Source organism: Microtus ochrogaster, unplaced genomic scaffold (assembly GCF_000317375.1).
Source record: "Microtus ochrogaster isolate Prairie Vole_2 unplaced genomic scaffold, MicOch1.0 UNK48, whole genome shotgun sequence".
NCBI lineage: Eukaryota > Metazoa > Chordata > Mammalia > Rodentia > Cricetidae > Microtus > Microtus ochrogaster.
In genome coordinates this window covers 483227-507382 of record NW_004949146.1, presented here as the reverse complement: position 1 = coordinate 507382, position 24156 = coordinate 483227, and the positions used below count along the sequence as shown (strand labels likewise).

At 43.0% G+C, this 24156-nt stretch overlaps 1 protein-coding gene across 1 annotated transcript in view; it reads left to right on the top strand.

The window, feature by feature from the left end:
* The first annotated feature begins 1477 nt into the window (after positions 1–1477).
* The window catches only part of Nsf (N-ethylmaleimide sensitive factor, vesicle fusing ATPase), a 132603-nt gene continuing 109924 nt past the window's right edge, over positions 1478–24156 (top strand). The window contains exons 1-3 of the mRNA XM_005369388.2: positions 1478–1566; positions 20173–20258; positions 21971–22070. Of these exons, the coding sequence (XP_005369445.1) occupies positions 1555–1566; positions 20173–20258; positions 21971–22070 (198 nt within the window). The 5' untranslated portion in view covers positions 1478–1554. The remainder of the gene's footprint in view (positions 1567–20172; positions 20259–21970; positions 22071–24156) is intronic.

Here is a 24156-nt window from a genome sequence, read left to right as displayed (position 1 = left end):
AGGAATTAAAGCCAAGCCCTAATATTCCTTATCATCTCAGCCAAATGTGAAAGGAAACATTAACAGAGGGACTTACTGTAGAACTTTAAGCCATTTCTGACAACTCTCAGTCTCAGCAGTAATGTTTCCCCCTTCCCCCCGGGAACCAAGGACTTGACAATTGCTCACACACGTTCTGAAACGTTGGGAACTTTCCATCATCTCCCTGAGTCCTTGTGAATGTTCTCCAAATAGAACTCAGTTATTGAATAGGGGCAAGATAACCCTTAGGTATTGACTCAGTGACTGGAGTTTTGACTTAGGCCCTGGGAAAGGGGCAAAGTGACCCTCAGATGTTTTCCCTTACTTCATCTGATCTGGCAACCACTCTCCAGCCAATTATTGGTAATAGCCCTTTTGAACAAACTAATTGTAATAGTTAAAGAACAACCCCCAGACACCCCTTCCTTCTGCGGTTTTTCCCTTTAAAAATAGCCTGTACCAGACATTCAGGGGCTTCTAGCCTCCCGACTGCTGGAAGACCCTGTCATGACAGAATTAATAAAATCCTCATGCTTTTACATCAGCTGTGATATGAGAGATGGTCTCTTGCAGTGACTCCTCCTCCTCCTTGGTGATTGGACGCTAGGGTCCAACATTACAAGCATCTGCTGTAGAATTTTTCTTCCTGCAACCTGAAGTTAGAGCTTCAGAGATTCCAGTGAAGAAATGTTGTGAACGAAGGCAACATGGAGGTTAAAGACTAAACTCGGGTTTGGGGAGAAGGTGGACTGCTAAGATCTCTCTTAGCAGATGAGGAGCTCAGTCAGGATTCCTGACATCCACCAGCCTGGCAGTGCAGACAAGGTAGAGGCAGGAGGATTCCCTGGGCCACCCAAGCCTGTGTGGTGGGTGAGGGGTCTTTTTTTGAGAAATAAGGTGAACAAGTGATTGAAGAAGACAATCTTGGAATCTTCTGGCCTAAACACATACATGCACACACAAACCTCCTCATACACAGACCGGACCTATGGCGTTTATTTGCAGAGTACTCTAAAATGAAACAGTCCTGGAAAAAAGATCACTAAGGGTATAAATTGTGCTTATAATTGAAATTACCGAACCATAAAGCAACAAAAAAATATATATATATGATTCACTTTCAAAACAAGTGCTCCTGCAAAAGAAAAGCCTGGGTTCGAACAGAATCCGAATTCAGAACCAGCTTCTGGCTGTTGTCCTTCCGTGGGGGAAGGGCAGTAACCACGCGGGGTTTTCTCAGCGCAGAAAGCTAAAAGGCCATTAAAGGCCACGTGGCCAACTGTCATGGCTTCTGCGGAAACAGGCTAGTAGCGACGATGGAAGCCAGCTTGTCTTCAGCCAAAATGGCGCTGCTCGGCCTGCGCGCGCGTGCACGGGCTGGGGAAGGGCTCCGGGGACGCGGCCGGGCGCGGGCACGGTCCCCTGGCGCCTGCGCGCCTGCGCGAGGGCGGGCTGCAGGCGGGCACGCGCGCGGCGGGGGCGGGCTCAGCCGAGTGCGGAGCTGCAGCTTCGGAACCGGACGTGTCTGCGAAGATGGCGGGCCGGGTGAGTGGCGGCCGGGCAACCCCAGCTCCCGGCGGGATCGCGGGGTTCGCGACGGCTGCGAGGTCCACGCGGGCGCCAGGGAGGGGACGAGAGGCTGAGCACCGGGGAGCACTGAAAGAAGGGAGGTCAGAGCAGGGCTGGAGGCGAGACAGGGCAGCTGCGGCAGGGGATTAGCTCTGCTCGTAAACTCGGTCCTCCCCGAGGGTTGTCTCCTCGTCCCCCTCGGGTCTCCCGCGCCTCCCTTGCCATCCCCTGGGGCTCGTTTCCCTCGTCCTCCGGGCACCCTGAGGGTGGTGGCCACTCGAGCCCCCTCTGACTAGCGCTGAGTGTCCTCCGCGTTCCTCCGAGGTTTCTGAGGTGGCACTGCCGGGTAACCGCGGGGTGTAGTCTGCTGCAGTCGGGGCAAGGGTGTAGGGACCCATTTCTCGTTCTTCCTAAATGAATGAGGGCCCGAATGAATGATGCTATGAGAAGAGGAGGGGGCCTGCAGATGACTTTTAGGGCTAACCTGAGACCATCCCCTGGGGAGAAACCTGTCAACTGTCGAGTGAAGCTGCAGTGTCTTCAGCCCGGAGTGCAGATGGATTTGGGGTGTCACGTTCTGTTTTGCTAAATGACAGTCGCTTCGAATGCGGCAGGCAGTGCTGTAGTTTCAGGGATTTACATTTTACTTCTTCCTTAAACTGGTAGGATGGCGGGGTAGAATGGGGTTGGCCAGGAGAGATGGGGCCAGGTCACTGCTGTTATTGCAGTATGCATCAGAGCTAAAAGCTCTGATGGATGGAGCCGGCCCAGAGAGTACACTGGTGGAAAACCTGGAGATATTAACTGCGTCATTACAGACTAACGATGTGCTTGGCCCATTCACTTACACCTGAATATTTGAATGAGTTTGCATACATGCATGCACACATGCAAATGTCCTGTCTATAGGGAGTTGTAGGTCATGAGATTCTAGAGTCCCAAAGAGACCTTAGAGGTCATCAGACTAGTTCCATCTCTTTCTCCTCCTTTTCTCATAACCCCCCTTTTATCTTGGGCTGGCCCTTCTGAATGTGATTCAGGGTCTGTTTCTGCCTCCCTCAGGAGCCCCTTTCCTGAATCAGAACGTACCGGAGCTTCTCTTATCTTAGACCCTCCCTCTGTCCCCACACAGTCACCTTTACTCTTCTTATTTTACAGCAGTAAACGCTGATTATTTTCTGTGTTTATTGAAACATTTACCACCTGCGCCCACAGTCTGACTGAAACCTGTCCCTAAAATTAATACACATTTTTCAATCCTTGTCATACTTGATGCCTGAGCAGCATCTGACATCGTTGACCATTGCCTTTTTTTTTTTTTTGTCCTGAGACAGGGTTTCTCTATGTCACAGCCCTGGCTGTCATGGAATTTGCTTTGTAGACCAGCCTGGCCTTGAACTCACAGAGATCCACCTGCCTCTGCTTCCCTAGTGCTGGGAATAAAGGCACGTGCTACCACCGCCTGGCCTGACCTTTGTCTCCTTAATGGGAGATACTCTTCCATGGTTTCTGTGATGTCTTGCTACTCTCCTGACTCATCTCACTGCAGACTTGCCTTTCTCCACCCTGTCATTCAATTCCCATAGTCTTTTATCTCCTCCAGTAATCCCTTCTGAGCCAAAGCTACAACTACTGTGTGTATGCCTGAGGTTCTCAGGATTTCACCCATACCCCACAGAACTGCCCTCTAAATTCTGAATTGATCGTGAAACTGCCTACTTAAATTCAAGAGCAAGGCTGGGCGCCTACCTTTGATCCCCACAGAGGCAGAGGTAGGTGGATCTCTGACAGTTTGAGGTCAGCCTGGTCCACATAGTGAGTTCCAGGACAGTCAGGGTTACACAGACACCGTCTTAAAATACCAAGATAGATAGATAGATAGATAGATAGATAGATAGACAGATAGATAGATAGATAAGTTCGAGACCACTTTAATTCTTGTTCAAATCTAAAGCTAGGGTCCACCTACCTGGTACTTTTCTGTTTTTCTTTCATTGAATGACACCATCACACATCCAGTGGAAACCTGGTGGGTATGATGTCTGTGTGTGTGTGTGTGTGTGTGTGAGAGAGAGAGAGAGAGAGAGAGAGAGAGGGGGCACAGGCATGGTCATATGTGGCCATCAAAGGACAACACTGGGCTAGTCATCCCTCCACCCTGTTTGAGACAGGGTTTCTTTAGTTGTTCATCTCTGCTTATGCCCAGCTAGCTGGCCTTCCAGCTCCTGGAGGAACTTTTTACCCAGGATTATAGACTTGGGCCATCTTATCTGGCTTTACAGTGGTTCAGGGGATTTGAACTCAGGTCTTCACACTTGGAAGGGGCTAGTGCCTTATCCAGCCAACTGTCTCCCTGTCCCTGCTCTCTATATCTCTTGGCACATCCCCTGCTCTTCTCTTTGTACAATTTTTCACTGCCTTCCTACCCACACACTAAAGATAATACTAATTTTTAAGGGTCTTTAATTAGGGCCCTGAAAAGGTAGACTTGGGAGTATTGTTGCTTTAAGCTGTCCTGGATACTAAAATCATCACTGCTGTCGTGGCATCTTTTTCCCTGATCAGTTCACCATTCTGCACCTTCATTTCCACCCTCTTTTCTCTCTCTTCTCTGGATAACTGCAGGAAGTTTCCAAGTAGTCTCCTTTTGGCATTCTACCCCATTTCCATTCCCCACACTGGTTGTTCTTCTAGTGCCCCTCGCTGTTTAAACCGCTCCTCAGCAACTTCCCATTAGTTTTGGGGAGAAGATCAAATGCTTAACCTTGAGCCTCTTTGCAGTTTTGCTCCTGTTTCCCTCCCCTCCCTTTTACTGTCTGTGCTCAGGTTATATAAGCCTTTCAGTTCCTTGACGCTATAGTAGTTTCTTTGTAATGTTCTGCCCCCAACCATTTACCTCCTACACAGAGTACACTTAGGAAATCTGTTCTGATCTCTCCCTTTAAATCAGGATACTTTGTTACATACTCTTGAAAACCTGTGTTCCTATTTTAGAGATTTATCTGTTCTCATTGTAACTGTGCTAGAGTGCTGTACCCGGTGTGTTGGCACAAGTCTGTAATCCCAGGATTTAGGAGACAGAGGCAGGAGGATAATTGTATGTATGAGGCCAGCCTGGTGTATGTACAGAGTTCTAGGCCAGCCTGAGCAACAAAATGTTGTGGGATATTACTTTAAAGATGTGTCATATCTGTTTATGTTACATTTGTTTAATGATGTAAAGATGTGTTGCTCTGCCAGCCTAAGGTACCTGATTGGGCTAATAAAAAGCTCAATGACCAATAACTTGGCAGTAGAGGGATAGGCAGGGCTGGAGGACAGAGAGAATAAGTAGGAGGAGGAATCTAGGCTTGAGAAGTGGAGAGAACTGGGGGAAAGAAAGGGAGACGCCCCGGGCTGGGCAGCTGCCAGCCAGTCAGACACTGAGTAGGACACACAGAATGAAAGAAAGGTAAAAATCCCTGAGGCAAAATGTAGATGAAGAGAAACAGGTTAGATTAAATTATAAGAGCTAGCAAGAAACAAGCCTAAATTAAGGCCAAGCATTGATAATTAATAATAAGTTTCCATGTCATGATTTGGGGGCTGATGGTCCAAGAAATCCTGCTACAGTGGAATAAGACCCTGACCCAAAAATATAGTATTCGTGTTATTATTTGCCTCCACTTCAAGAGAGCAGAGGCCATGTTAGATATTTACCCATCATTGTCTCTGTTTTATACCCTTGCTTTTGTGCATCAGTTTAGTAGAGATTTAAAAAGAATCATCAAGTGCAATAAATTTTAGAAAATAAAGTTTAATTCCTTAAAGCACTATTTGATATATGGATTTATTCTTTTTTCAAATAGTTAAGGTGTAAAGTATATTATTGTTTTTACATCTGTCTGTATACAAGTGTGCACATTTGTGCCATGACCCATGCATAGAGCTCAGAGGACAGCTTGTGGGAGTCAGTTCTTCTACCATGTGGTCCCAGACTTGAATTCAGGTTGTCAGGCTTGGTAGCAAATGCTGGACCATCTCACCTCTCTAAAGGTATGTTATTTTACTATGCAGAAATCTTTGATAGAGGAGTAACCTCTTGGAAATGCCTGCATTTGGAGTACCAAACTCTTGCTGTAATGCTGGCTGTTTTTTCTTTCTTTGTTTTTGAGATAGGGTCTCCCTGTGTAGCCCAGGCTGGCCTGGAATTTGCTTTGTAGAATGGTCTAACCTAATCACAGAGATTTGCCTGCCTCTGCCTCTGAATGCTGGGACTAAAAGTTTGCCCCACAACACCCAGCCCTATAATACAGTCTCTAAACACCCACACTTTAGGTTGCTGACATTAAACTTAATTTAAGGAATACAACACGATCTCATCAATGTAATTTCCGTTTTATGTTCATCACCAGTGAGGTTAAGCATCTTTCCTTTTGGTCTCCAAAGAGTTTCTCCATGCATTATCATTGTACAGCTTTTGTCCACTTTTTAATTGGGATATTCGTATTTTCTTATTTATATAGATTTCCCTTTAGAGGAGGGCAAAATTTGCTTTAGATTCGAGTTGTTAGTTGCAGATAGCTTTTAGATACAAACAGCTTCTAGATGATCATTTTTCATGATTACAAAGTCTTAGATTTAAGTATTATTGTTATATTTGCCATTTTTGGCCTATATGGTTTATACTTTTGTGTGATCTTCAAGAAAGCTTAACCTACTTTGAAGTCATAAAGATCTTATTTTAAAGCCATTTGCCTTGCCTATTTTGGTGATTAATTCATCTGGAACTTATTTTTGTGTTTGGTGTGAATTAGGAAGTTAATTTTATCCTTCCATATGCAGGAACAGTTGTCCCGATGTTTATTGAGTCCATCCTTTATCCCCACTGATTTGTGATGCTCTCTCTGTGTCACAAACACATCATCTTTGTGGGGGGGTCGCACCTTGCTTCATTACTCCTCCTTGCTGTCTCATGGAGTGCACCTCTTCCTCATTCTAAAAAATTTAAAACCCCAATGATTTACTTTTTATTTTTGTGTGTATGTGTGTGGTTGGACATGTATCAGTGCATATATGTGTTGAGGTCAAAGGACAACTCCTCCACACATATGCATCGATACATGTCCTTTCCTTTCACTGTGTGGATCTTGGGGATCAGGCTCTGCTTTTTTCCCATGGAGCTATCTTTCCTGGCCAGCCCGCCCTTATTTTTCTATGTAGCACGAATAATAAAAACCCAGAGACAGATATTGGGGTTCAACCTGAAGGTCAGAAAAGTAAAGCAGCTAAGCCACTAAAGAGCTCTTATCTCAGTGAAGTCTTCAGACTGAAAGAGAGAGATCCTGTCTCCACAAATCCTCCACACCACACTCCTGCGTTCCCATCCCTTCCCCATTATATTCCTCTCTCCACCCAGCCACATCGCTCCTGTCTCCACTCCCCTAGTGCTGGGATTAAAAGCACTTGGAATCACCGTTGTGTGAGCTCCATTTATTTTTTAGACAGATTCAATCGTGTATCACAGGGTGGCCTTGAACTCACAGAGATCCATTTGCCTCTGTCTCCTCTGTCTCCCAAATCCCAGAATTAAAGGTGTGTGCCACTGCTTGCTGGCCTGTATGGCTGACTGGTATGGCTACTTTGCCCTCTAATCTTCAGGCAAGCTTTATTTATTAGAACATAAATAATATACCACTATATTTGCACATTTTAGATTTCAGCCCTTTCCGTGTGAATTTTAGGAGTAATTCATCCCCCTGCTTCTTCAGAAGAAAGTGTACACTCTGTATTTATTGGTTTTGACCTGTATTTTTCTCCTGTGTTTAACAAAGATAGATACAAAGACTTTAATAAAATTCAGCTAAATAACTTTTAATACTGATTTTCCCTTCCTTCTTTTGCTTGTTTGGTTTTTGTTTTTAAGGCAAAAGGTGTAATAGTTTATCACAGCTTGAAGCTGTCCATTTGAACCACATGATGTAGCACCAGCTCTCTGAATCATGCAAGGTATTTCGGTCTTCTGCTGTATTCACAATGAGGTGCTAAGGGTCAGTGGATTGCACTAGTGAAATAGAGTAGGAAGTAGGGAAATCTTTCAGGTAAGAAGTAATAATGAGATTTGAAATCACTAGAGCAATAGGATGTTTACAGATTCAGTGGTGGGGTTAGTATTAGGAGCTCATGAACATATAAGTTCTTATGTGACTGACAAGCTAGGACAATATTAGCACCAAGTTCTGGGTTTTTTTTTTTTTTTTTTTTTTTTTGGTTTTTCGAGACAGGGTTTCTCTGTAGCTTTGGAGCCTGTCCTGGAACTAGCTCTGTAGACCAGGCTGGTCTTGAACTCACAGAGATCCGCCTGTCTTTGCCTCCCGAGTGCTGGGATTAAAGGCATGCGCCACCATCGCCCGGCCCCAAGTTCTGGGTCTTTTAAAGAACCCTTTCTTTTTTTAAATTTATTTATTTATTTAATATGTGTACAATATTCTGTCTGTGTGTATGCCTGCAGGACAGAAGAGGGCACCAGACCTCATTACAGATGGTTTTGAGCCACCATGTGGTTGCTGGGAATTGAACTCAGGACCTTGGGAAGAGCAGGCAACTGAGCCATCTATCTCTCCAGCCCCCTAAAGAATCCTTTCTTGGGGATTTCTTTTTCTTTTCTTTTTTTTAAATTAGTCTCAGTTACGAGGACATATTCTCCTAAGGAATGATACTGATAACATTTGTGAGATAGGAGCAGATTTAATTACCCTTGTTGAGAATGAGCCTGGAATAGATGTATAACACTCAGTAACAGTGATTGCTGAGCAAAGCAGCACCGTTGAAGTATGGTTCAGTCTTGATGTTATCTTCTCTCCTGAGCTGTTGGATAACCCTAGGTGATGCTGTCATTTCATGAGTTATCCAGACCATTAATAACACAGAACTAAATGTAAACAATTGCTCGACTGTAATATAGTTCTTTTTCTCTACCTGTAGATAAATCGAGTCTCTTTTATATTTAGCCTTTTAATCAATTTACAGTGAATTAATGACAGTATAAGCTTAATTTGTATTTGCTAAATTAAATGATGTAGTATACTGAGTATTAATAAGGTCTCTGTTATACACACTGAACCCTCTGTATTGCTTGTGTTCTGTAGAAAGAATAAAAGGAACTGGTCTATGTTACAGATATATACACATATATTTGAGTACATATTCATGTATATTTTATTAAAATATATATTTGAATATGTATTTGATAATGTTTTTCCATCCAATATATTCCGATCATGGTTTTCCGTCCTTCAACTCCTCTCAGATCCTCCCCACCTACCCAACTCCATACCCTTTTTTTCCCTCTTTCTTTAGAAAATAAACAGGCAAACACAAGATATAATCCAGAACTTTTTTGAGAAGAAAAAGAACAGTAAACATGTACACACACACAACCACTTAAAACTCGTAAAAACACAAAGTCAGAAACCATAATATAGAAGCTTTTAATAAGACAAAGGATGCCCAAAGTCATTTGAGTCAAAAAGTCTACAAAAATATCATTGAGTTCATTTTGTGTTGGCTATCTACTGTGGTGTAGGGTCTAGCCATAAGTATGGTTAGTATACCCCTTGAGGTGCCATTGAAAAGACTATTTTTTCCTTTGCACGTGGATGTCAATTGGAGATAGTGTTTTGGTTTGGGATGGGAGCCCACTCTCAGTGCTGGGGACCCTGTCTGGCTTGAACCTGTGCAGGCCCTCGGCAGGCTGCCATAGTCCCGTTAGTTTGTATGTGTGTCAGTCTTTTTTAAAATTCATACATTATTTTATGGGTATATGTTTTGTCTGCATGTTTTTCTGCACTATGTGTTGGCTCGAGGCCAGAAGAGGGGATCAGATCCTCTGGAGCTGGAGTTATAGACAGTTGTTTACTGCCAGGTGGGTACTAGGAGTTGAACTCAGGTCCTCTGGAAGAGAGGTCAATGCTCTTAACCACTGAGCCATCTCTCTAGCCCCTTAGCATTGCTTTTATGACGTTTACATATCCCTGGTACAAGGATTGTCACAGTGTTTCTGCAAACCAGCGTCACCTGACAACTTGTCATGAAAGAACTTCTGAGGCTTGCCCCAGGCTGATAATTAACGTGCTGAGTCTGGAACTCTGCAGCCTCCTTCAGCAGACCTTCCAGTTGGTTGTGCTGCATGGTGGGCTTGGGAACTGGTGACCTTGTTTCCTGCTTCTCCAATGTGGCTTGTTGAAGGTTTTTTTTCCTTTTCTTTCTTTCTTTCTTTCTTTCTTTCTTTCTTTCTTTCTTTCTTTCTTTTTTTTGTTTTTTTTTTTGAGACAGGGTTTCTCTGTAGCTTTGGAGCCTTCCTAGAACTCGCTCTATAGACCAGGCTAGCCTTGAACTCATGGAGATTTGCCTGTCTCTGCCTCTCAAGTGCTGGGATTAAAGGCATGTGCCAGAAATTAGCAGGCACAGTAAGTATATGTATTTAAAATGCTTCTAGAAATAGGAGTTTAAGAGTGAAGAGCGAGAGTGTGAAATGATAGCTTTGAAGAGATTTAGGAAAATAAATTTGGTTTTTGGTTTTTAGAGATAAGGTTTCTATGTGTAGCCTTGACTTCCCTGGAACTCCCTCTGTAGACCAGACTGCCCTGAACACAGAGATTCACCTGCCTCTGCCTCCCAAGAGCTGGGACTAAAGGTCCCCCAGCTTAAAAAAAATTTTCTTTATATAATACATTTTGATTATACTTTCTCCCTCAAATTCCTCCCAGATCCTTCCCACCTCCCTGCCCACCCAACTCCATACTCTCTAAAACACACAAGTCCAAGAAACATACCAAACCAAACCCAACCAAACCCAACAGAAACCGAGATATGCAAGCAAAAGACTAATAGGAAAAAGAAGCCTAAACAAAGCAAAATTAGACAAAAAGTCTTTGAGTTTATTTTGTATTGGCTAACTACTTCTGGTCAGAAAATAAAAATTTGAAAAAAAAATTATTTGGAATTCAAAGAAAGTAGAAAGCAACGAAAAGGGTTTAGGAGAACACAAAAGGCAGGAAAGGAGGTCTCGTGTAGTCAGGCTGCCGCTGGAGGAGTGAGGCCAAGGCTGTATTTAGAGAGAATGCAGGAGATGAAGTAGCCAGGCATGGGGGCTCTTTCCCTCCATGCAGGGCAGAAGGGCTGCCGGGAGGTGAGGCCAGGCTGGGCTACATAGCAAGACCCGGTTTCAGAACAAGTACAAGGGCAATGATAGGAGTCAAAATAAATCAGTGATGTATTGCGGGAATTTTAACCACTAGAACTAAAGAGATAATGGCAGTTGTACCTAAATGGGGTAGGGGCAGGCTTAGACTCAAAGTATTTTATGATTTTTGCTCTATTTAGTAAGGAGTTAGAGCTACTTGAATGGCTTTAGGCTTAATATGTATATTTCCAAAGTAACTACTGAAATAATAAAAATATGAATAACAATGGGAAATTGAATTATAAAAATTTAAGAAAATGAAAAATAAACAGAAAAGTACAATTAAGAGGAATCAAAATGATAGAAATGAAATAAACAGAAGCAGTGACAGGTGTGGTGGTTCAGTCCTGTAATCCCAGGACTTGGTGGCTGAGGCAGGAGGATTGAGAGTTTGAGATGAGAAGGCCCCTTTCATGTTCAGTTCCTAAGTGCCTCTACCCCTCTCGCCTGAAGTGAGTGCTAATACCTTTTCTGTAAACTCCAGCCCCGCTCCATACTGTCTTCTCTTGAAGTGGTTTTCTACTGCAAAGGAAGACTCCAGCTTCATCTGAATAGCAGTCTCTCAGGAACTCCGGCCTAGCTGCTCTGGGTGGCAGGGTGAGCTGCTAACTACAGAAATGGTGACAGTGGGGGGTTTCAGGTACCCTTAGAAATTGATGAAGAAACAAAACAGTCGTAGATGTAAACTGATAAAAGCAAATTAAAAATCCAGTGCCTCTCCAGGCCCGATGGTGTAGGCCTGTAACCCTAGCTACGGTGTCTCTCCAGGCCTGATTGTGTAGGCCTGTAATCCTAGCTACCTGGAAGGCTGAGGCAGGGAGGTTGCAATTGTATCTCAAGCCCACCTGGACTAGAGTGAGTTAAGACTCTGTCTGAACATTTAAAACAAGACCAGGTACTGTTGCTCACTGGTGGAATGTTTGCCTTGCATGCATTAGGTCATGGGTTTTTAGCCCCATTATAGGGGAGAGTTTTATTAAAAATATCCATATTCTCATTTGAATTGGCCACATTTCAAGCTCTACGTGTGACTAATGGCTGCTAGATGCGACAGCACAGGAAGTCCTTCTGCATGGCTGTTTGGAAGCTCAAATCAACAGTTTTCTGAGGGGGAGGTACTGAGCAGCACACTCAAAGTACAGGGCTCTGTATTGAACTAGAAATGAGACCCAAAAATGACTGAAAAGCTAGGGACCAGCAGATCTTTTTTCTTCTCTCTTTTCCTCTGTGTAGTCCTGACTGTCCTGGAACTCACTCTGTTGACCAGGCTGGCCTCGAACTCACAGAGATCTGCCTGCCTCTCTCTGCCTCCCAAGTGCTGGGATTAAAGGTGTGCGCCATCACTGCCTGGCGTTGGTTCCACTTTTCAAAAATGAACAACCCAAGGTAATCAATGCCCAGCTTAAGAATACCAGCATCCCACAGGGCCCCTGTCTTCCAACCCTATCCTCCCGGCAAAACAGCTGCCACTTCATCACATCTGCTGGGCTGCCTGCTCCTCACTGTGTGCCAGCCCCTCTTCCTGGCATTTTGAATGCAGTTCTGCCCTAAGTGAATGTGGCCTAAGAATCCAGAGAAGGTGCTAGAGGGGAGACACAGAAGACTAGAGAAAAGGGGGCATTTCTATGTGGATGCTGGGTGCAGAACTCTTCCCCCTTGCCTTCTTTTTTGGTATGCTAGGTAAGCACTCTAGCACTGAACTGTGTTCCCAGCTTGCCCAAAAGATCCTTTCTAAGGATGAGAAGTAGGTGCATAACCCCTGTTTACAGACCAAAATCAGCAAACCTGATGAAAATCTGCCATTGGACATAAGTATTTAAAAGTAATTTCTAAATTATAGAATATGTAAACAGTACCATTGTGTTATGCTTATATTTGTCATGAAGCTGTATTAAGTGAGAAACCTCTCAGTCTTACAAACATGTTGTGAGTGTGTGTGTGTGTGTGTGTGTGTGTGTGTGTGTGTGTGTGTGTAATTACAGGGCTTCAAATTAACACAGCAATTAAGGTAACAATCATGAGACCTGTCCATATATTTTGCTGCTTTGAAGACATGGTACTCATTAGACCTCAGATTTTGTGATGTCTTTAGGTGCTTTGCTGTATTTTTATTTATTTTTGAAGAATTGGGGTCAATTTGTTTAGATTTCTTTAGCAACTTTGGGAGTAAACTCTTTACAGAATAAAAATGCTGTGTTGTGGACTACAATCCTGAAGTGAACCAGCATTTTGCAGTTTTGAAAACACCTTCACAGATCTTTTCTTGTTAGATTCTCAGAGCAACCTTATGAGTTGGCACTGTCAAAATTTGGTTCACAAAACAAAACTGAACCAAATGGAGACCCCACAGCCGTCATGGCGCTTCATGGTGAAGGTTAAAAGTCCTAGAGATCAGGACTGAGACTAGGATGTCTCCTTTGGCCACTTCTGTTCAACGACGTGAGTTTTAGGTAGGGCCAATGTGCAAGGAAAGGAAAGGAAAGGAATGAAAGGCACCTGCAACCACCACTATGCGGATGGTGCGGTGTTGCGGTTTTCCTTTGTTGGTGTTTTGGGTTGTGCTGGGGATTGAACCTAGAGACTCAGTGCATGCTGGGTAAGTGCTCTACCATTGGGCTCCATCTCCAGCCCCAGATGGCACTCCTAAAGAATTTATCTATCTGAAAAAAAAATGACTTAGAGCTAATAACTAGGTTCAACAAAGCTGTACCATAGATAAGCAATATCCAGAAAGCAGCCACGTTTCTATACAATGGCAATGGATAATCTAACAATGGAAATGAGGAAACAGTTCCTGAACTAGCATCAGAAAGAGCGATTCTTCCAAGGAAGGCTAGATTTTTAAAAATGCATGCTTTTGGATTAAGCAATGATTTTTTAAAAGATGTAATACAAAAGCATAAGCAATCAGGAAAAATAGAATTTTATCAAAATTTTCATGTGTCTAAAGAGATGACTAAGAAAGTGAAGACAACCTCCAGAATCGGAGAAGGCATTTTTAAATGAGACATCAGATGAGGATGTATCAGAGCATTGAAGACATATGTTCATATGTATACTTGGCTGTAGAGCCAGGCATGGAGGTACACACTGTAATCGTTTCACTCTGAAATTGAGGCAGGAGAATCACAAGTTAGAGATTACAGTTGGCTGTGTAGCGAGGCCCCATCTCAACAAACAAACAAAACCTCCAAATTCCACATAACTCCTCTGCGTGGATGGTCATAGCAGTTTTATTCTTTTTTTTTTTTTTTTTTTTTTTTTGGTTTTTCGAGACAGGGTTTCTCTATGGTTTTGGAGCCTGTCCTGGAACTAGCTCTTGTAGACCAGGCTGGTCTCGAACTCACAGAGATCCGCCTGCCTCTGCCTCCCGAGTGCTGGGATTAAAGGCATGCGCCACCACCGCCCGGCGAGCAGTTTTATTCTTAAAGCCCCTAGATGGAAGCAATCTGAATGCTCATAGAAGATGCAATGATGAACAAAATGAGGTCTGTCCATGCAAGGGGATATAGCCCGTGGTAGAATAATGAAGTATAGGTGATACGTGCTACCTGGTTGGACCTTGGACTATGGTTTCCTGTGGTCTTTCTCTGAGATAGTTAGTCTCGCCTTAAAATGGTCTGGCCAGAAACTTGTGGTCATCTTCTTCCTGCCTCAGCTTCCCCAGTGCTTGGATTACAGATGTGAGCACCACCCCCACCACTCCAGCAAACACGCATACACATAATGAAAGTGCAATTTCAGACTGTTAGTTTTCAGAGATGATCCCATGGGAGAAATGATTGAGTGGGGCTTTTCATGTAGCCTGGCCCCGGGACAAGCGCTCCTCTTTCCTGTGGGGATATGCTCATCTCTGGAGAAATGTAACCAAGGCCTGAGGTGCCAGAGGAGATGATGTATTTTTAAGGGTTATAATCAGGGTGGGAGACTGTTTGGTGATGAGCCCTTTCTAGTCAGCTAGTCTGCTAGCATACTCCGTTTTTCCTTTCCTTCTTTCAGGATAGGGTCTCATTGAGCCCAGACCGGACCATAAGTCCCTGTGTAGCTGAGGATTATCTTAACTCCCGATCTTCCTGCCTCCACCTCTCCAGTGCTAGGATTACAGCAGTGTTACCACTTCTGCCTCACAATGAATTTTTTTTTGCACTGTTATTCGATTTAAAAGTTTACTTAAGTAATCCATTTTCTTCAGGGAACCTTGACACAAGAGTGTGTTATTTAGAAATCTTACTTAAGTCCTCCCCCCCCATACTTTTTTTTTTTTTTTTTTTTTTAAAGAGAAGCAAATTGTCTGTAGTTTAAGGCTTTGGGCATAATTACTTCCACCGCAGTTCCCTTTGGTTTGTTGATATTGCCACACTGGCATTCTTTCAAATAGCCAGCGGGTAGCAGCAGTCTGTAGTGTATAGACATTTCTATATTCTTAAACAGTCAGGGGTTCCAGTAGCCCAAACAAATCAACTTAAAAAAACTGCCCACCACTGACTGTGATTTCATGTTTAAAAGGCTGTATGTCTGTAGTGGTTGACTTTTATTACAGTCCCTAGAGGCAAAGCCAGTGTTAGGAAAATTGTGGAATCTGCCCTTGGCATTTCTGTGGTAAGTAGATAACTCCACTATTTATAGAGATTTACACTCTGTTAAAAATGAGATCCCCTGCTTGGCTTCCCATAAACACAGATGCTTCTGGGTTCTAATGGGGAGGCCTCCAGTCATAGCATCTGTTTCAGTTGGCCAGCCAGATGATCTCCACAGATACCCACCCCCTCCTCATTAGAGGACACTGACAGTTAAACAGGTTTACAAATGAAAAGGTTAGCTTAATGTTTGTAAAGTTTTTATTGTGTTCGCTTATCAGTTGTGTAATTTTTGCTCTATTTATTGTTTTCTGATTTTCCCTGTGTGTGTGGTATGCATTCGTGTGTGCATGCTTTTGCATATGTGTAGGTGAACATGTCTGTGTGTGTGCACATGTTCTGCGTGTACATGGAAAGCAGACGGATTATGTCAAAAATCGTCCTCAATTGCTCTTCCTCTTTATCCATTGAGGTAGCAGCTCTCAGCCAAACTCAGAGTGCCCAGATATGGCTAGACCCCTTAACCAGTTTTCTCCATGGAGCTCCTGTCCCCACCTTCAGAGCTGTCTTCCTAGCCCCAAGTTGTATAACTTTGAACTGTTATTTGAGTCTCATTATGTCATATCCTAAATGACCTTGTAGTGCTGTGTACACTTGTTCTTTGGGTGGTTTCTAATGCAGTTGAAACAGGTTTGTATTAATCTATAGTGTTTAAGAAAAGCACTCACTCTGCGCCAGGCCCAGGAAGAACAGGCATAAGCAAAATTAAGTCTCTGCTCTTAAGACTTGCTCTCTGTATGACTCAGGTGTGCAGGAAGACAATAAGGGTATATCCAGGACTTCCGTTTACCTTCTGTCAGTCTAGCTGGGAGGGGCAGCTGTCCAGGCTGCCTGCTAGAGTCTTGTCTACGCTGGGAACTGTGGAGTGTGGAGGAACTGGCCACGTAAGGGATGCAAGTTTAGGGGAATGGTCATAAAAGGAAGAAATCTGAAGGGGAAGAGACTCTTGGAAGATAGAAACTTTAAGTTGCTTAATGTGTTTCTGACTGATGGCTGGTCAAGATGTAACCTTAAGCAAAGGGTTGTTTCGTTTGGAAGATGAACTTGTGACCCTGACTCTGTTCATGTCATGGGAAATCAGTGATTTCCAAACATATGATCATGAATCCCACATGCAAAAAGTGTTTCTATAACCACAGTATGTCCATTTATATAATCACTGATGATGTACTAAGATTTTATACACATAGTGAAGCATACGGAAAAGAATAAGCAAGCTAATGATTAAATGTATAATCTTATATTTTTACTTTACTAGTAATCCATGAAATAAAATGATGAGTCATTGTTTTTTTTTTGTTTGTTTGTTTGTTTTGAGGCAGAGTTTCTCACTGTAAAATCACTGGCTGTCCTGGAACTCGATTTGTAGACCAGGCTAGCCTCGAACTCAGAGAGATCTGCCTGCCTCTGCCTCTCCAGTGCTGAGATTGAAGAGGTGCACCACTGTCACCTGGCTGTTCTTCAATATCTTACTTAAATGTTTTTTCAATGCATCTGTTTAGAGGCCTGTTCCTAAATTTGGCTTATTTTGACACTCAGTTTTAGTGGCAATCAAAGCCTAGTTCACAGTAAGGGAATTTGGCTGCACTTTTGAAATTATGATATTTTGTTTCTTTTTTTAAAAATCGAACTAATCACCATTTCTGGAAATGTTTTACTGAAATGTGGCTAGTGCATTTCCATCTGTCTACTTGTTTTTCTGCAAATTAATCAAAATGCATTACACTTTTCATGGTGCTAATAAATGTGTTCAGAAAAACTCTTGGAAGCCCTTATGTGGATGAACTGTTCTGTTCTGTTCCTGGCTTTAAAACACATACATGTTTGGGGTTTGTTTTTAGGTTGAGTGTGTTCACAGGTGTGGAGGTCGGGGAAGATTTCAAGAGTTAGTTCTTCAGTCCCGTGTGGGTCCCAGGGATCAAACTCAGGGTGACAGGCCTTGGCCGCCAGTGCCTTGATCTGTTGAGCGACTGGCCTCTTCAGCAGTACAGTCACTTGGCAATGGCACTGTTTGCAGATATCTATTTTTGAAATGTAATATTCATTAGAGCAATTTTTTTCCATTTTGAAAAGCATCTTTCTTTTATGGGATGGTACAGGACAAGTTTTTGTTTATTTGGTATCTTTTTGGTAATATGTTACTATGCTCTCTTTAGAAACAGTTAATCATGTTTGAAACAGTCACTTTTTATAAAAGAATTTGTAACTCATTCCTGTTTTCAAATCCTTTTCATTTTGTTTTGTTTTAGTGACAGGTTTCGCTGTGCTGTAGGCTGCCTGGGACTCACTGTGATGTCCAGACTGCCCTGGAAGCTGTTGTCTTCCTCAGCCTCAAGCTGCAGTAATAGATGTGCGCTAATGCCTTAAACTCTTCTAAGTCTCTTGTAATTCCCAGTAATCCCTCTATGATCTTAAAGAAAGAAATGAGAGGCTGCAGCAATAGCTCAGTGCCTGTGAGCCCTTGCCAAACATGAGAGGGCCAGTCTGGTTCCCAGCGCCACACACGGTTGTCTGTGACTCCAGCTACAGGGGATCTGACACCCTGTTCTGGTCCCTTAGGTACTCACGACACATGGCATCAATCCCACAAACTCACACATGTACCTAAAAATAAAATATTTTTTTTAAAAAAAGAAAATATTTTGAAAGCTATTCCTATTTCTATGTGGAGTGTAGGAAAGATTCAATATTGTAAAGACCTTGTTTAGATAAAATTGACCTCATTGACATCCGCACACCTCTTTGGTTCTGACCAACCTGTAGCAGTGATTTACCTGTGAATAAGGCAGTAGCTGCTGGGTTTTTTTTGTTTGTTTGTTTTTTTGTTTTTTCCCCTTGCACTTGTACTTCAGGACCCTGTGTCTCTTCTCCTAGGAAAAGAGCTGTTTGGGCCCCTAATTAACACTAATAGTTTTGTGAAGTGCTGTATTAACTGGCCTGTGCATTTCGACAGATAGAGAAGTTCATCTTGTGTTGTGAAAACTTCACAGTCCTGACACAGTTTGAGGGCTTTCTTGGTGTCGTTAGGCCTGGAAAGCTTATCTTCAATAAAATCTAAAATAAACACGGAAGGAAGTACTGAAGTCATCTTGTGTGCCTCAGGATTGTCTTACAAACTCTGAGAACACATACCCTGCTTTAGAGACTAGCAACTGAGTTAATGATACTGAAAGTGGCTCTTTAAGACCCAAGTTTGGATCCGGGTAGTGCTGGTGCACACCTTTAATCCCAGCAGAGGCAGAGGCAGAGGCAGAAGCAGGCAGATCTCCAAATCTGAGGCCAGGTTGGTCTACGGAGCAAGTTCTAGGACAGCCAATGCTACACTGAGAAACCCTGTCTCTAAAAACAAACAAACAACACAACACAACACACACACACACAATCCCTAAAAACCTGCTGTGGGCATGTACACTTACAATCCCAACACTCCAAGGCTAAGGGAACGATCCATCAGTTCAAGGCCATCTTGAGCAGCACAGTAAGAACACGTCTCAATCAAAACATGAAAATAAAATAAGTGGCAAAAATTAGTATAAATTTCTGGGTATATTAGTATAAATTATATAAATTTAAGGGTTTGGCTTGAAGTTTGAAGAGTAAACACAGCAGTGGCTACGGATGTTCACTAGAACTTCCTAGGCAGGTCTGACAAAAGGGTTGCTAGATACAACACTCATGAGCCAGGGATGTAGCTCAGCTGGTGGAGTGCTCTCCTAGCATACATGGAGCCCCGGTTTCAACCCCAGCACCATATAAACAAGGTACTGGGCCACTCCCATATTGCCAGCACTTGGGAAGGGGAAGCAAGAGGATTAGAAGTTCAAGGGTCAGCCTAAGGTAGCCATTGAGTTCCAGGCTAGCCTCATCTACACAAGGCTGTGCTTCAAAACAAACAAAAATCATTATTTAGAAGAATGTTTGGCTAGTAGGTATTGCCCCAAAAGGCCATTGGTTGCTGGTTTGTTTTTTTTTTTTTTTTTGGATACACCTTATAATTATTTTTGTTGAGAAATGTTTGGAAGTTTTTTTGTGTGTGGTTTTGGTTTTGTTTTGATTTCCCTTTCGAGACAGAGTCTTGCTGGGTAGTCCAGGCTAGGCTCAAATTTACAGTAATCTTCCTGCCTCAGGATAGAACATGATTTTCTTTCATCTATAGGAAAAACAACTGATAGCCTCTTGGGATCTCTTATAAAAAGATGATCTTTGTAACACCTTTTATCAGGTTTATTACTTGACTTTATTTCATTTTATCAGTCATGATTCTTTTCTGTGAAAGAGATAGAAAATCAATTCAAATAAACCTGAGCAAAATAAATTTATTGGCTTTAAGCAATAGTCCCGACTGGCCTCAAGGACTTACTTGTTGTCAGGTCTGTGTTTCCAAGTGTGTATTTGTTGTCTGTGGGCTGTGTTTTCTCCGGGATACTGTTGTTTTCATTTAAAGTGCAAAGTCTTCATGTAGTAGTGTGCCAGGTGAGTGCTTTCTTCCAGTGCTGTGAGGAGGGTAGGAGTGTGTGTGGCTGCGCAGGTCCTGTTTCCTGAAGTCACACAGGCCACAGGAAAGAGAGGTGGGCAGCTTCCCAAAGGAAGGGCTTGCTGCTCCCCAGGAGGAAGAAAGGCCGGAGTTAAAATGGAGGAATGCTTGCTACAGTGTGGCATGCCATGTTCTTTCAGGTTAGAAAGCATGGTTTAATCTTGTGTTTCTAATCATTATTCTTACAGAGTATGCAAGCTGCGAGATGCCCTACTGATGAACTGTCTTTAAGCAACTGTGCAGTTGTGAACGAGAAGGATTACCAGTCTGGCCAGTGAGTAGCTCTCGGACTTGGTTCTTTGAACTTGCTAAGATTTATTTTAGAAACTTCCAAAGAATCACTGTAGGGAAAATATCTTTCGTATTACCCCTGCCAAGTTAGAAAATGGAGATGAGAGTTATATATTGTAGTCATGACTACGTCAAACCTTGCTACAGTACACATACTACATGGAGCCCTTTCAGAAAAGCCGATTTTCCTAGCGCAGGCTCTGGGCCCAGGGCTCACCTAGCATGGCTGGTAGTCATCTTGCTCTGGAGTCACCTTGGCCAAGTTTGTCAGCTCTGACAGTCACAAACTGATGACCATAGATAAGGATTTGGCTATCTTTGTGTTCCTGTGTCCTGATCTATAAAATGGGGGTGTGGTGAGGAACAGCTCACTCCAATGAAACATATTTTCTCAGTGCCCAGCATGTTAGCAAGCCCGCCATAATTTTCACTAGTGTGAACTTTGTTACTATGATAATGTAAGAGGTGCCAAAAGTTGAAGATTTACAAAACCCCCAAATCGTTAAAGCAGTTTTCATTATAATTTATCCTAACTGATTCACATCCCCTCCTGACCTTCTAAAGACTGTTGGCAAGCTCAGTGCCATCTACATCAAAAGGCTGCCTGGGCTCTTAAGGAATTAACCTCAGAATGAGCTGGAGACAGTATCGAGTATGCTCTGATGCCAAATTGAAGATAAGATTTTCAACAAATAGACTGGGTGTCAGTGATCAATGGAAGAGTTTTATGGAATTCTTTCACATGATGTAGAAGATATAAATGGCTTGTGTCTTAGCAGCAAAGCAGTACACACACATATAAATTAACTATAACATTAAAATATACAGCATTGTAAAAACGCCATTTGTTGAAAGATAGGTGGGTCAGGAGGTGACACAATGACGGAGTATGTGCCTGGTGTGTGTAGGCGCTGACAGGTTTGTTCTGCAGCTATCCCCCATCCCCACTGTCATTTATATACAAAAGGTAGTGCTGGCCCATATCAAGATCTGAAGAGTCTATCTCAAAGGACTCATTAGTTTCCTGGAGTAGAAGATTATCATGAGATGCTTTATATAATATATATGTCATTGATAAATTACGAATTGTCCAGAGGTAGAAGATTATCATGAGATGGCTTTATATAATATTTATGTTGTGGATAATGTCTGATAACTTATGAATTGGTTCAGAGTTCTTTGAAATTTGACATCTGTATGAAAGTTGATGTATTTGGGGAACATTTTCATTTTAATGGCTATTTTATACGTTGCTATCATAAATGTTCAAGCTTTGAGAGAGTCTGATGAAAGATTTAATAAATAATCTTAGAAACTAACCACTGTCTCATGGCCTAGCTCTTCTGCCTTTGGTTCCCTTCTGCTTGTTTTATTGGGATGTGGGAAATCACCCTCAGGAACAGAATTCATCTTCCTTTTACTTAACAGCAGGGACTCTGAATCGCTAATTCAGTCCCTGTAACATGGAAACGTCACCACGTTGGTGTATGAACGGGATGTGCTTGGCTGGATTTTGTCTGGGCCAAGGAGTCTTTATGTCGAGAAGATATCTTGAGTTACAGTTCTTGGGAACTAAGTTGTGGTTTCCCATCAGGATTCTCATGTGATACCATGTTTCTGTCTGTGTGTGGGAAGAACATATGCAGAAGACATGTTCTTGTTGAGTTGGAGTCCTGACTGTGCTCTGTGTTCCAGGCATGTGATCGTGAGGACGTCCCCCAATCACAAATACATATTTACTCTGCGGACCCACCCATCCGTGGTTCCAGGGAGCATCGCATTCAGCTTACCCCAGGTAACAACCCACAGCGTGTTTCCTTGCAGCCTGGATGTTTCAGCAAAGTCCGTTCTTGTCGAGCAAGCATTGACCTAGAACTGCGCTGACTCATTGGAGACAAGTTATGTAAAGAAGTTAAAGATACATTCTCTTTTGAAAAAATGTTTTATTTTATTTATTTTGTTTTGGGGGAGGCACACAAGCCATAGTGGAGGTCAGAGAGCAACTGGCAACTCTATCTTGGGTCCTGGGTCTCAGGTTCATGTCATTAGGTTGACGGCAGACACTAGACTCTTCTGAATCATCCCCCTGGCCTTGAAGATACAGTCTTAATTGTCAATTATTTGCAACAGTACCTTTGTATTGTATTAATTTTTTTTCTAATTAAAAAATGTCTGACGTAATATCAATTACCTCTTGGAAAAGAGCTAAATCCCAGGGTAACAGTAAATATATAAAACAACACCTCCTTTATCCTATTTATAAATTGACATCTAATAGTAGAGGTTTATTTTTTTAATAACTTGCTTAACTTTATTTTATATGCTTTGGTATGAAGGTGTCAGATCCCCTGGGACTGGGCTTACAGATAGTTGTGAGCTGCCATAGGGATGCTGGGATTTGAACCCGGGTCCTCTGGAAGAGTAGCCAGTGCTCTTAACCACTGAGCTGTCTCTCCAGACCCCAACAGAGGTTTTACAATGCTGTAGTATCAGACCTAACCTGCAAAGAGTAGTTGCTTAGATTACTGTCTAACTTCCTGGGCTTCTCCAGAGCTGGGAAGGTGGGGCATGTAGTGGGTGGCTTGTGCAGAATCCCCAGTGGCACTGCCCACTGCTCTCTCAGTACCACAACTGCCGCCTGACACCGGTGAGCCCATCCCCTAGCAATGTTGGTCTATGTTTGTCTCTACAGATTGAAAGTTTGGACTATATGAGACCCTAGCTAGCTCTGTCTGAAAAAATAAATGAACTGATAAATTAATTTAGTTTAATCAAAGTTTGGGCTGTCACTGGACTTGCCAGCTTTGAACAGAGTTCTAGGCTAGCCAGGGCTACATATTGAGATCCTGTCTCAAAAAACAAAACAAATTCCTCCCAAGATACACTCCAAAGTCAGGCATTGTTTTAAGTACACTTGAATGTGGTAAGTGATTCAGTTCTCAGGACAAGCGCTGGATACTGTCACTGTCGTCCAAAGATAGTCTTTGCAGGAGAACCCAGAACCTCAGTGTAGCCCCACTGTATCCGAAAGTCGAGGTTTAACTAGTATCATGAAATGTCATCTTGGCCAGATAGAAGATGGGATTTTATGGAGGGTCTTTGGGGGATGTGGGGTGGAGGAAGGAGTGTGACCCAGGGAAGGAATTTGAAAGGGAAACACTCATGGTGCATGTTCATGATGTAGCAACCCCCCCACCCCGAACCCCAGAACCCACTGTGGTCACACAAGTAGGCAAACCATGGGTTTCAGCCAGAAGTTGTTTCTCTCAGCATTCTCTGGGGTGTTACCAGTATTAACTGACTTTCAATCTGTGTCATGGTAGCCCTTGAATTCTTACCTAGATGCGGTGTGTCCTGCTTCCTGCCAGTGTATTCAGGACTGGGGACTGGCTTTACGTGCTACAAAGGGTAGTCCTGAGCAGTTTCTGTTTTGGGTCCCAGCTTAAGTTTCAGTGTGGACAATCTGACTAGTTTTAGTTTAATTTCATGAATTGAATTGTATTTGAGGTATTCTAACAAGTCATACAAAACTAACGGCAGCCATGCACTTGAAACAGAAGCAGCTGCTGGCGTGAGGTGTCTTACCTTGTCCAGAGCTTTTCATTCCGTGGCCAGCTTTTTCTTTCTTTTTTTTTTAAATTTATTTATTTATTAAAGATTTCTGTCTCTTCCCCGCCACCGCCTCCCATTTCCCTCCCCCTCCTCCAATCAAGTCCCACTCCCTCGTCAGCCCAAAGAGCAGTCAGGGTTCCCTGCCCTGTGGGAAGTCCAAGGACCACCCACCTCCATCTGGGTCTAGTAAGGTGAGCATCCAAACTGCCTAGGCTCCCCCAAAGCCAGTACGTGCAGTAGGATCAAAAACCCATTGCCATTGTTCTTGA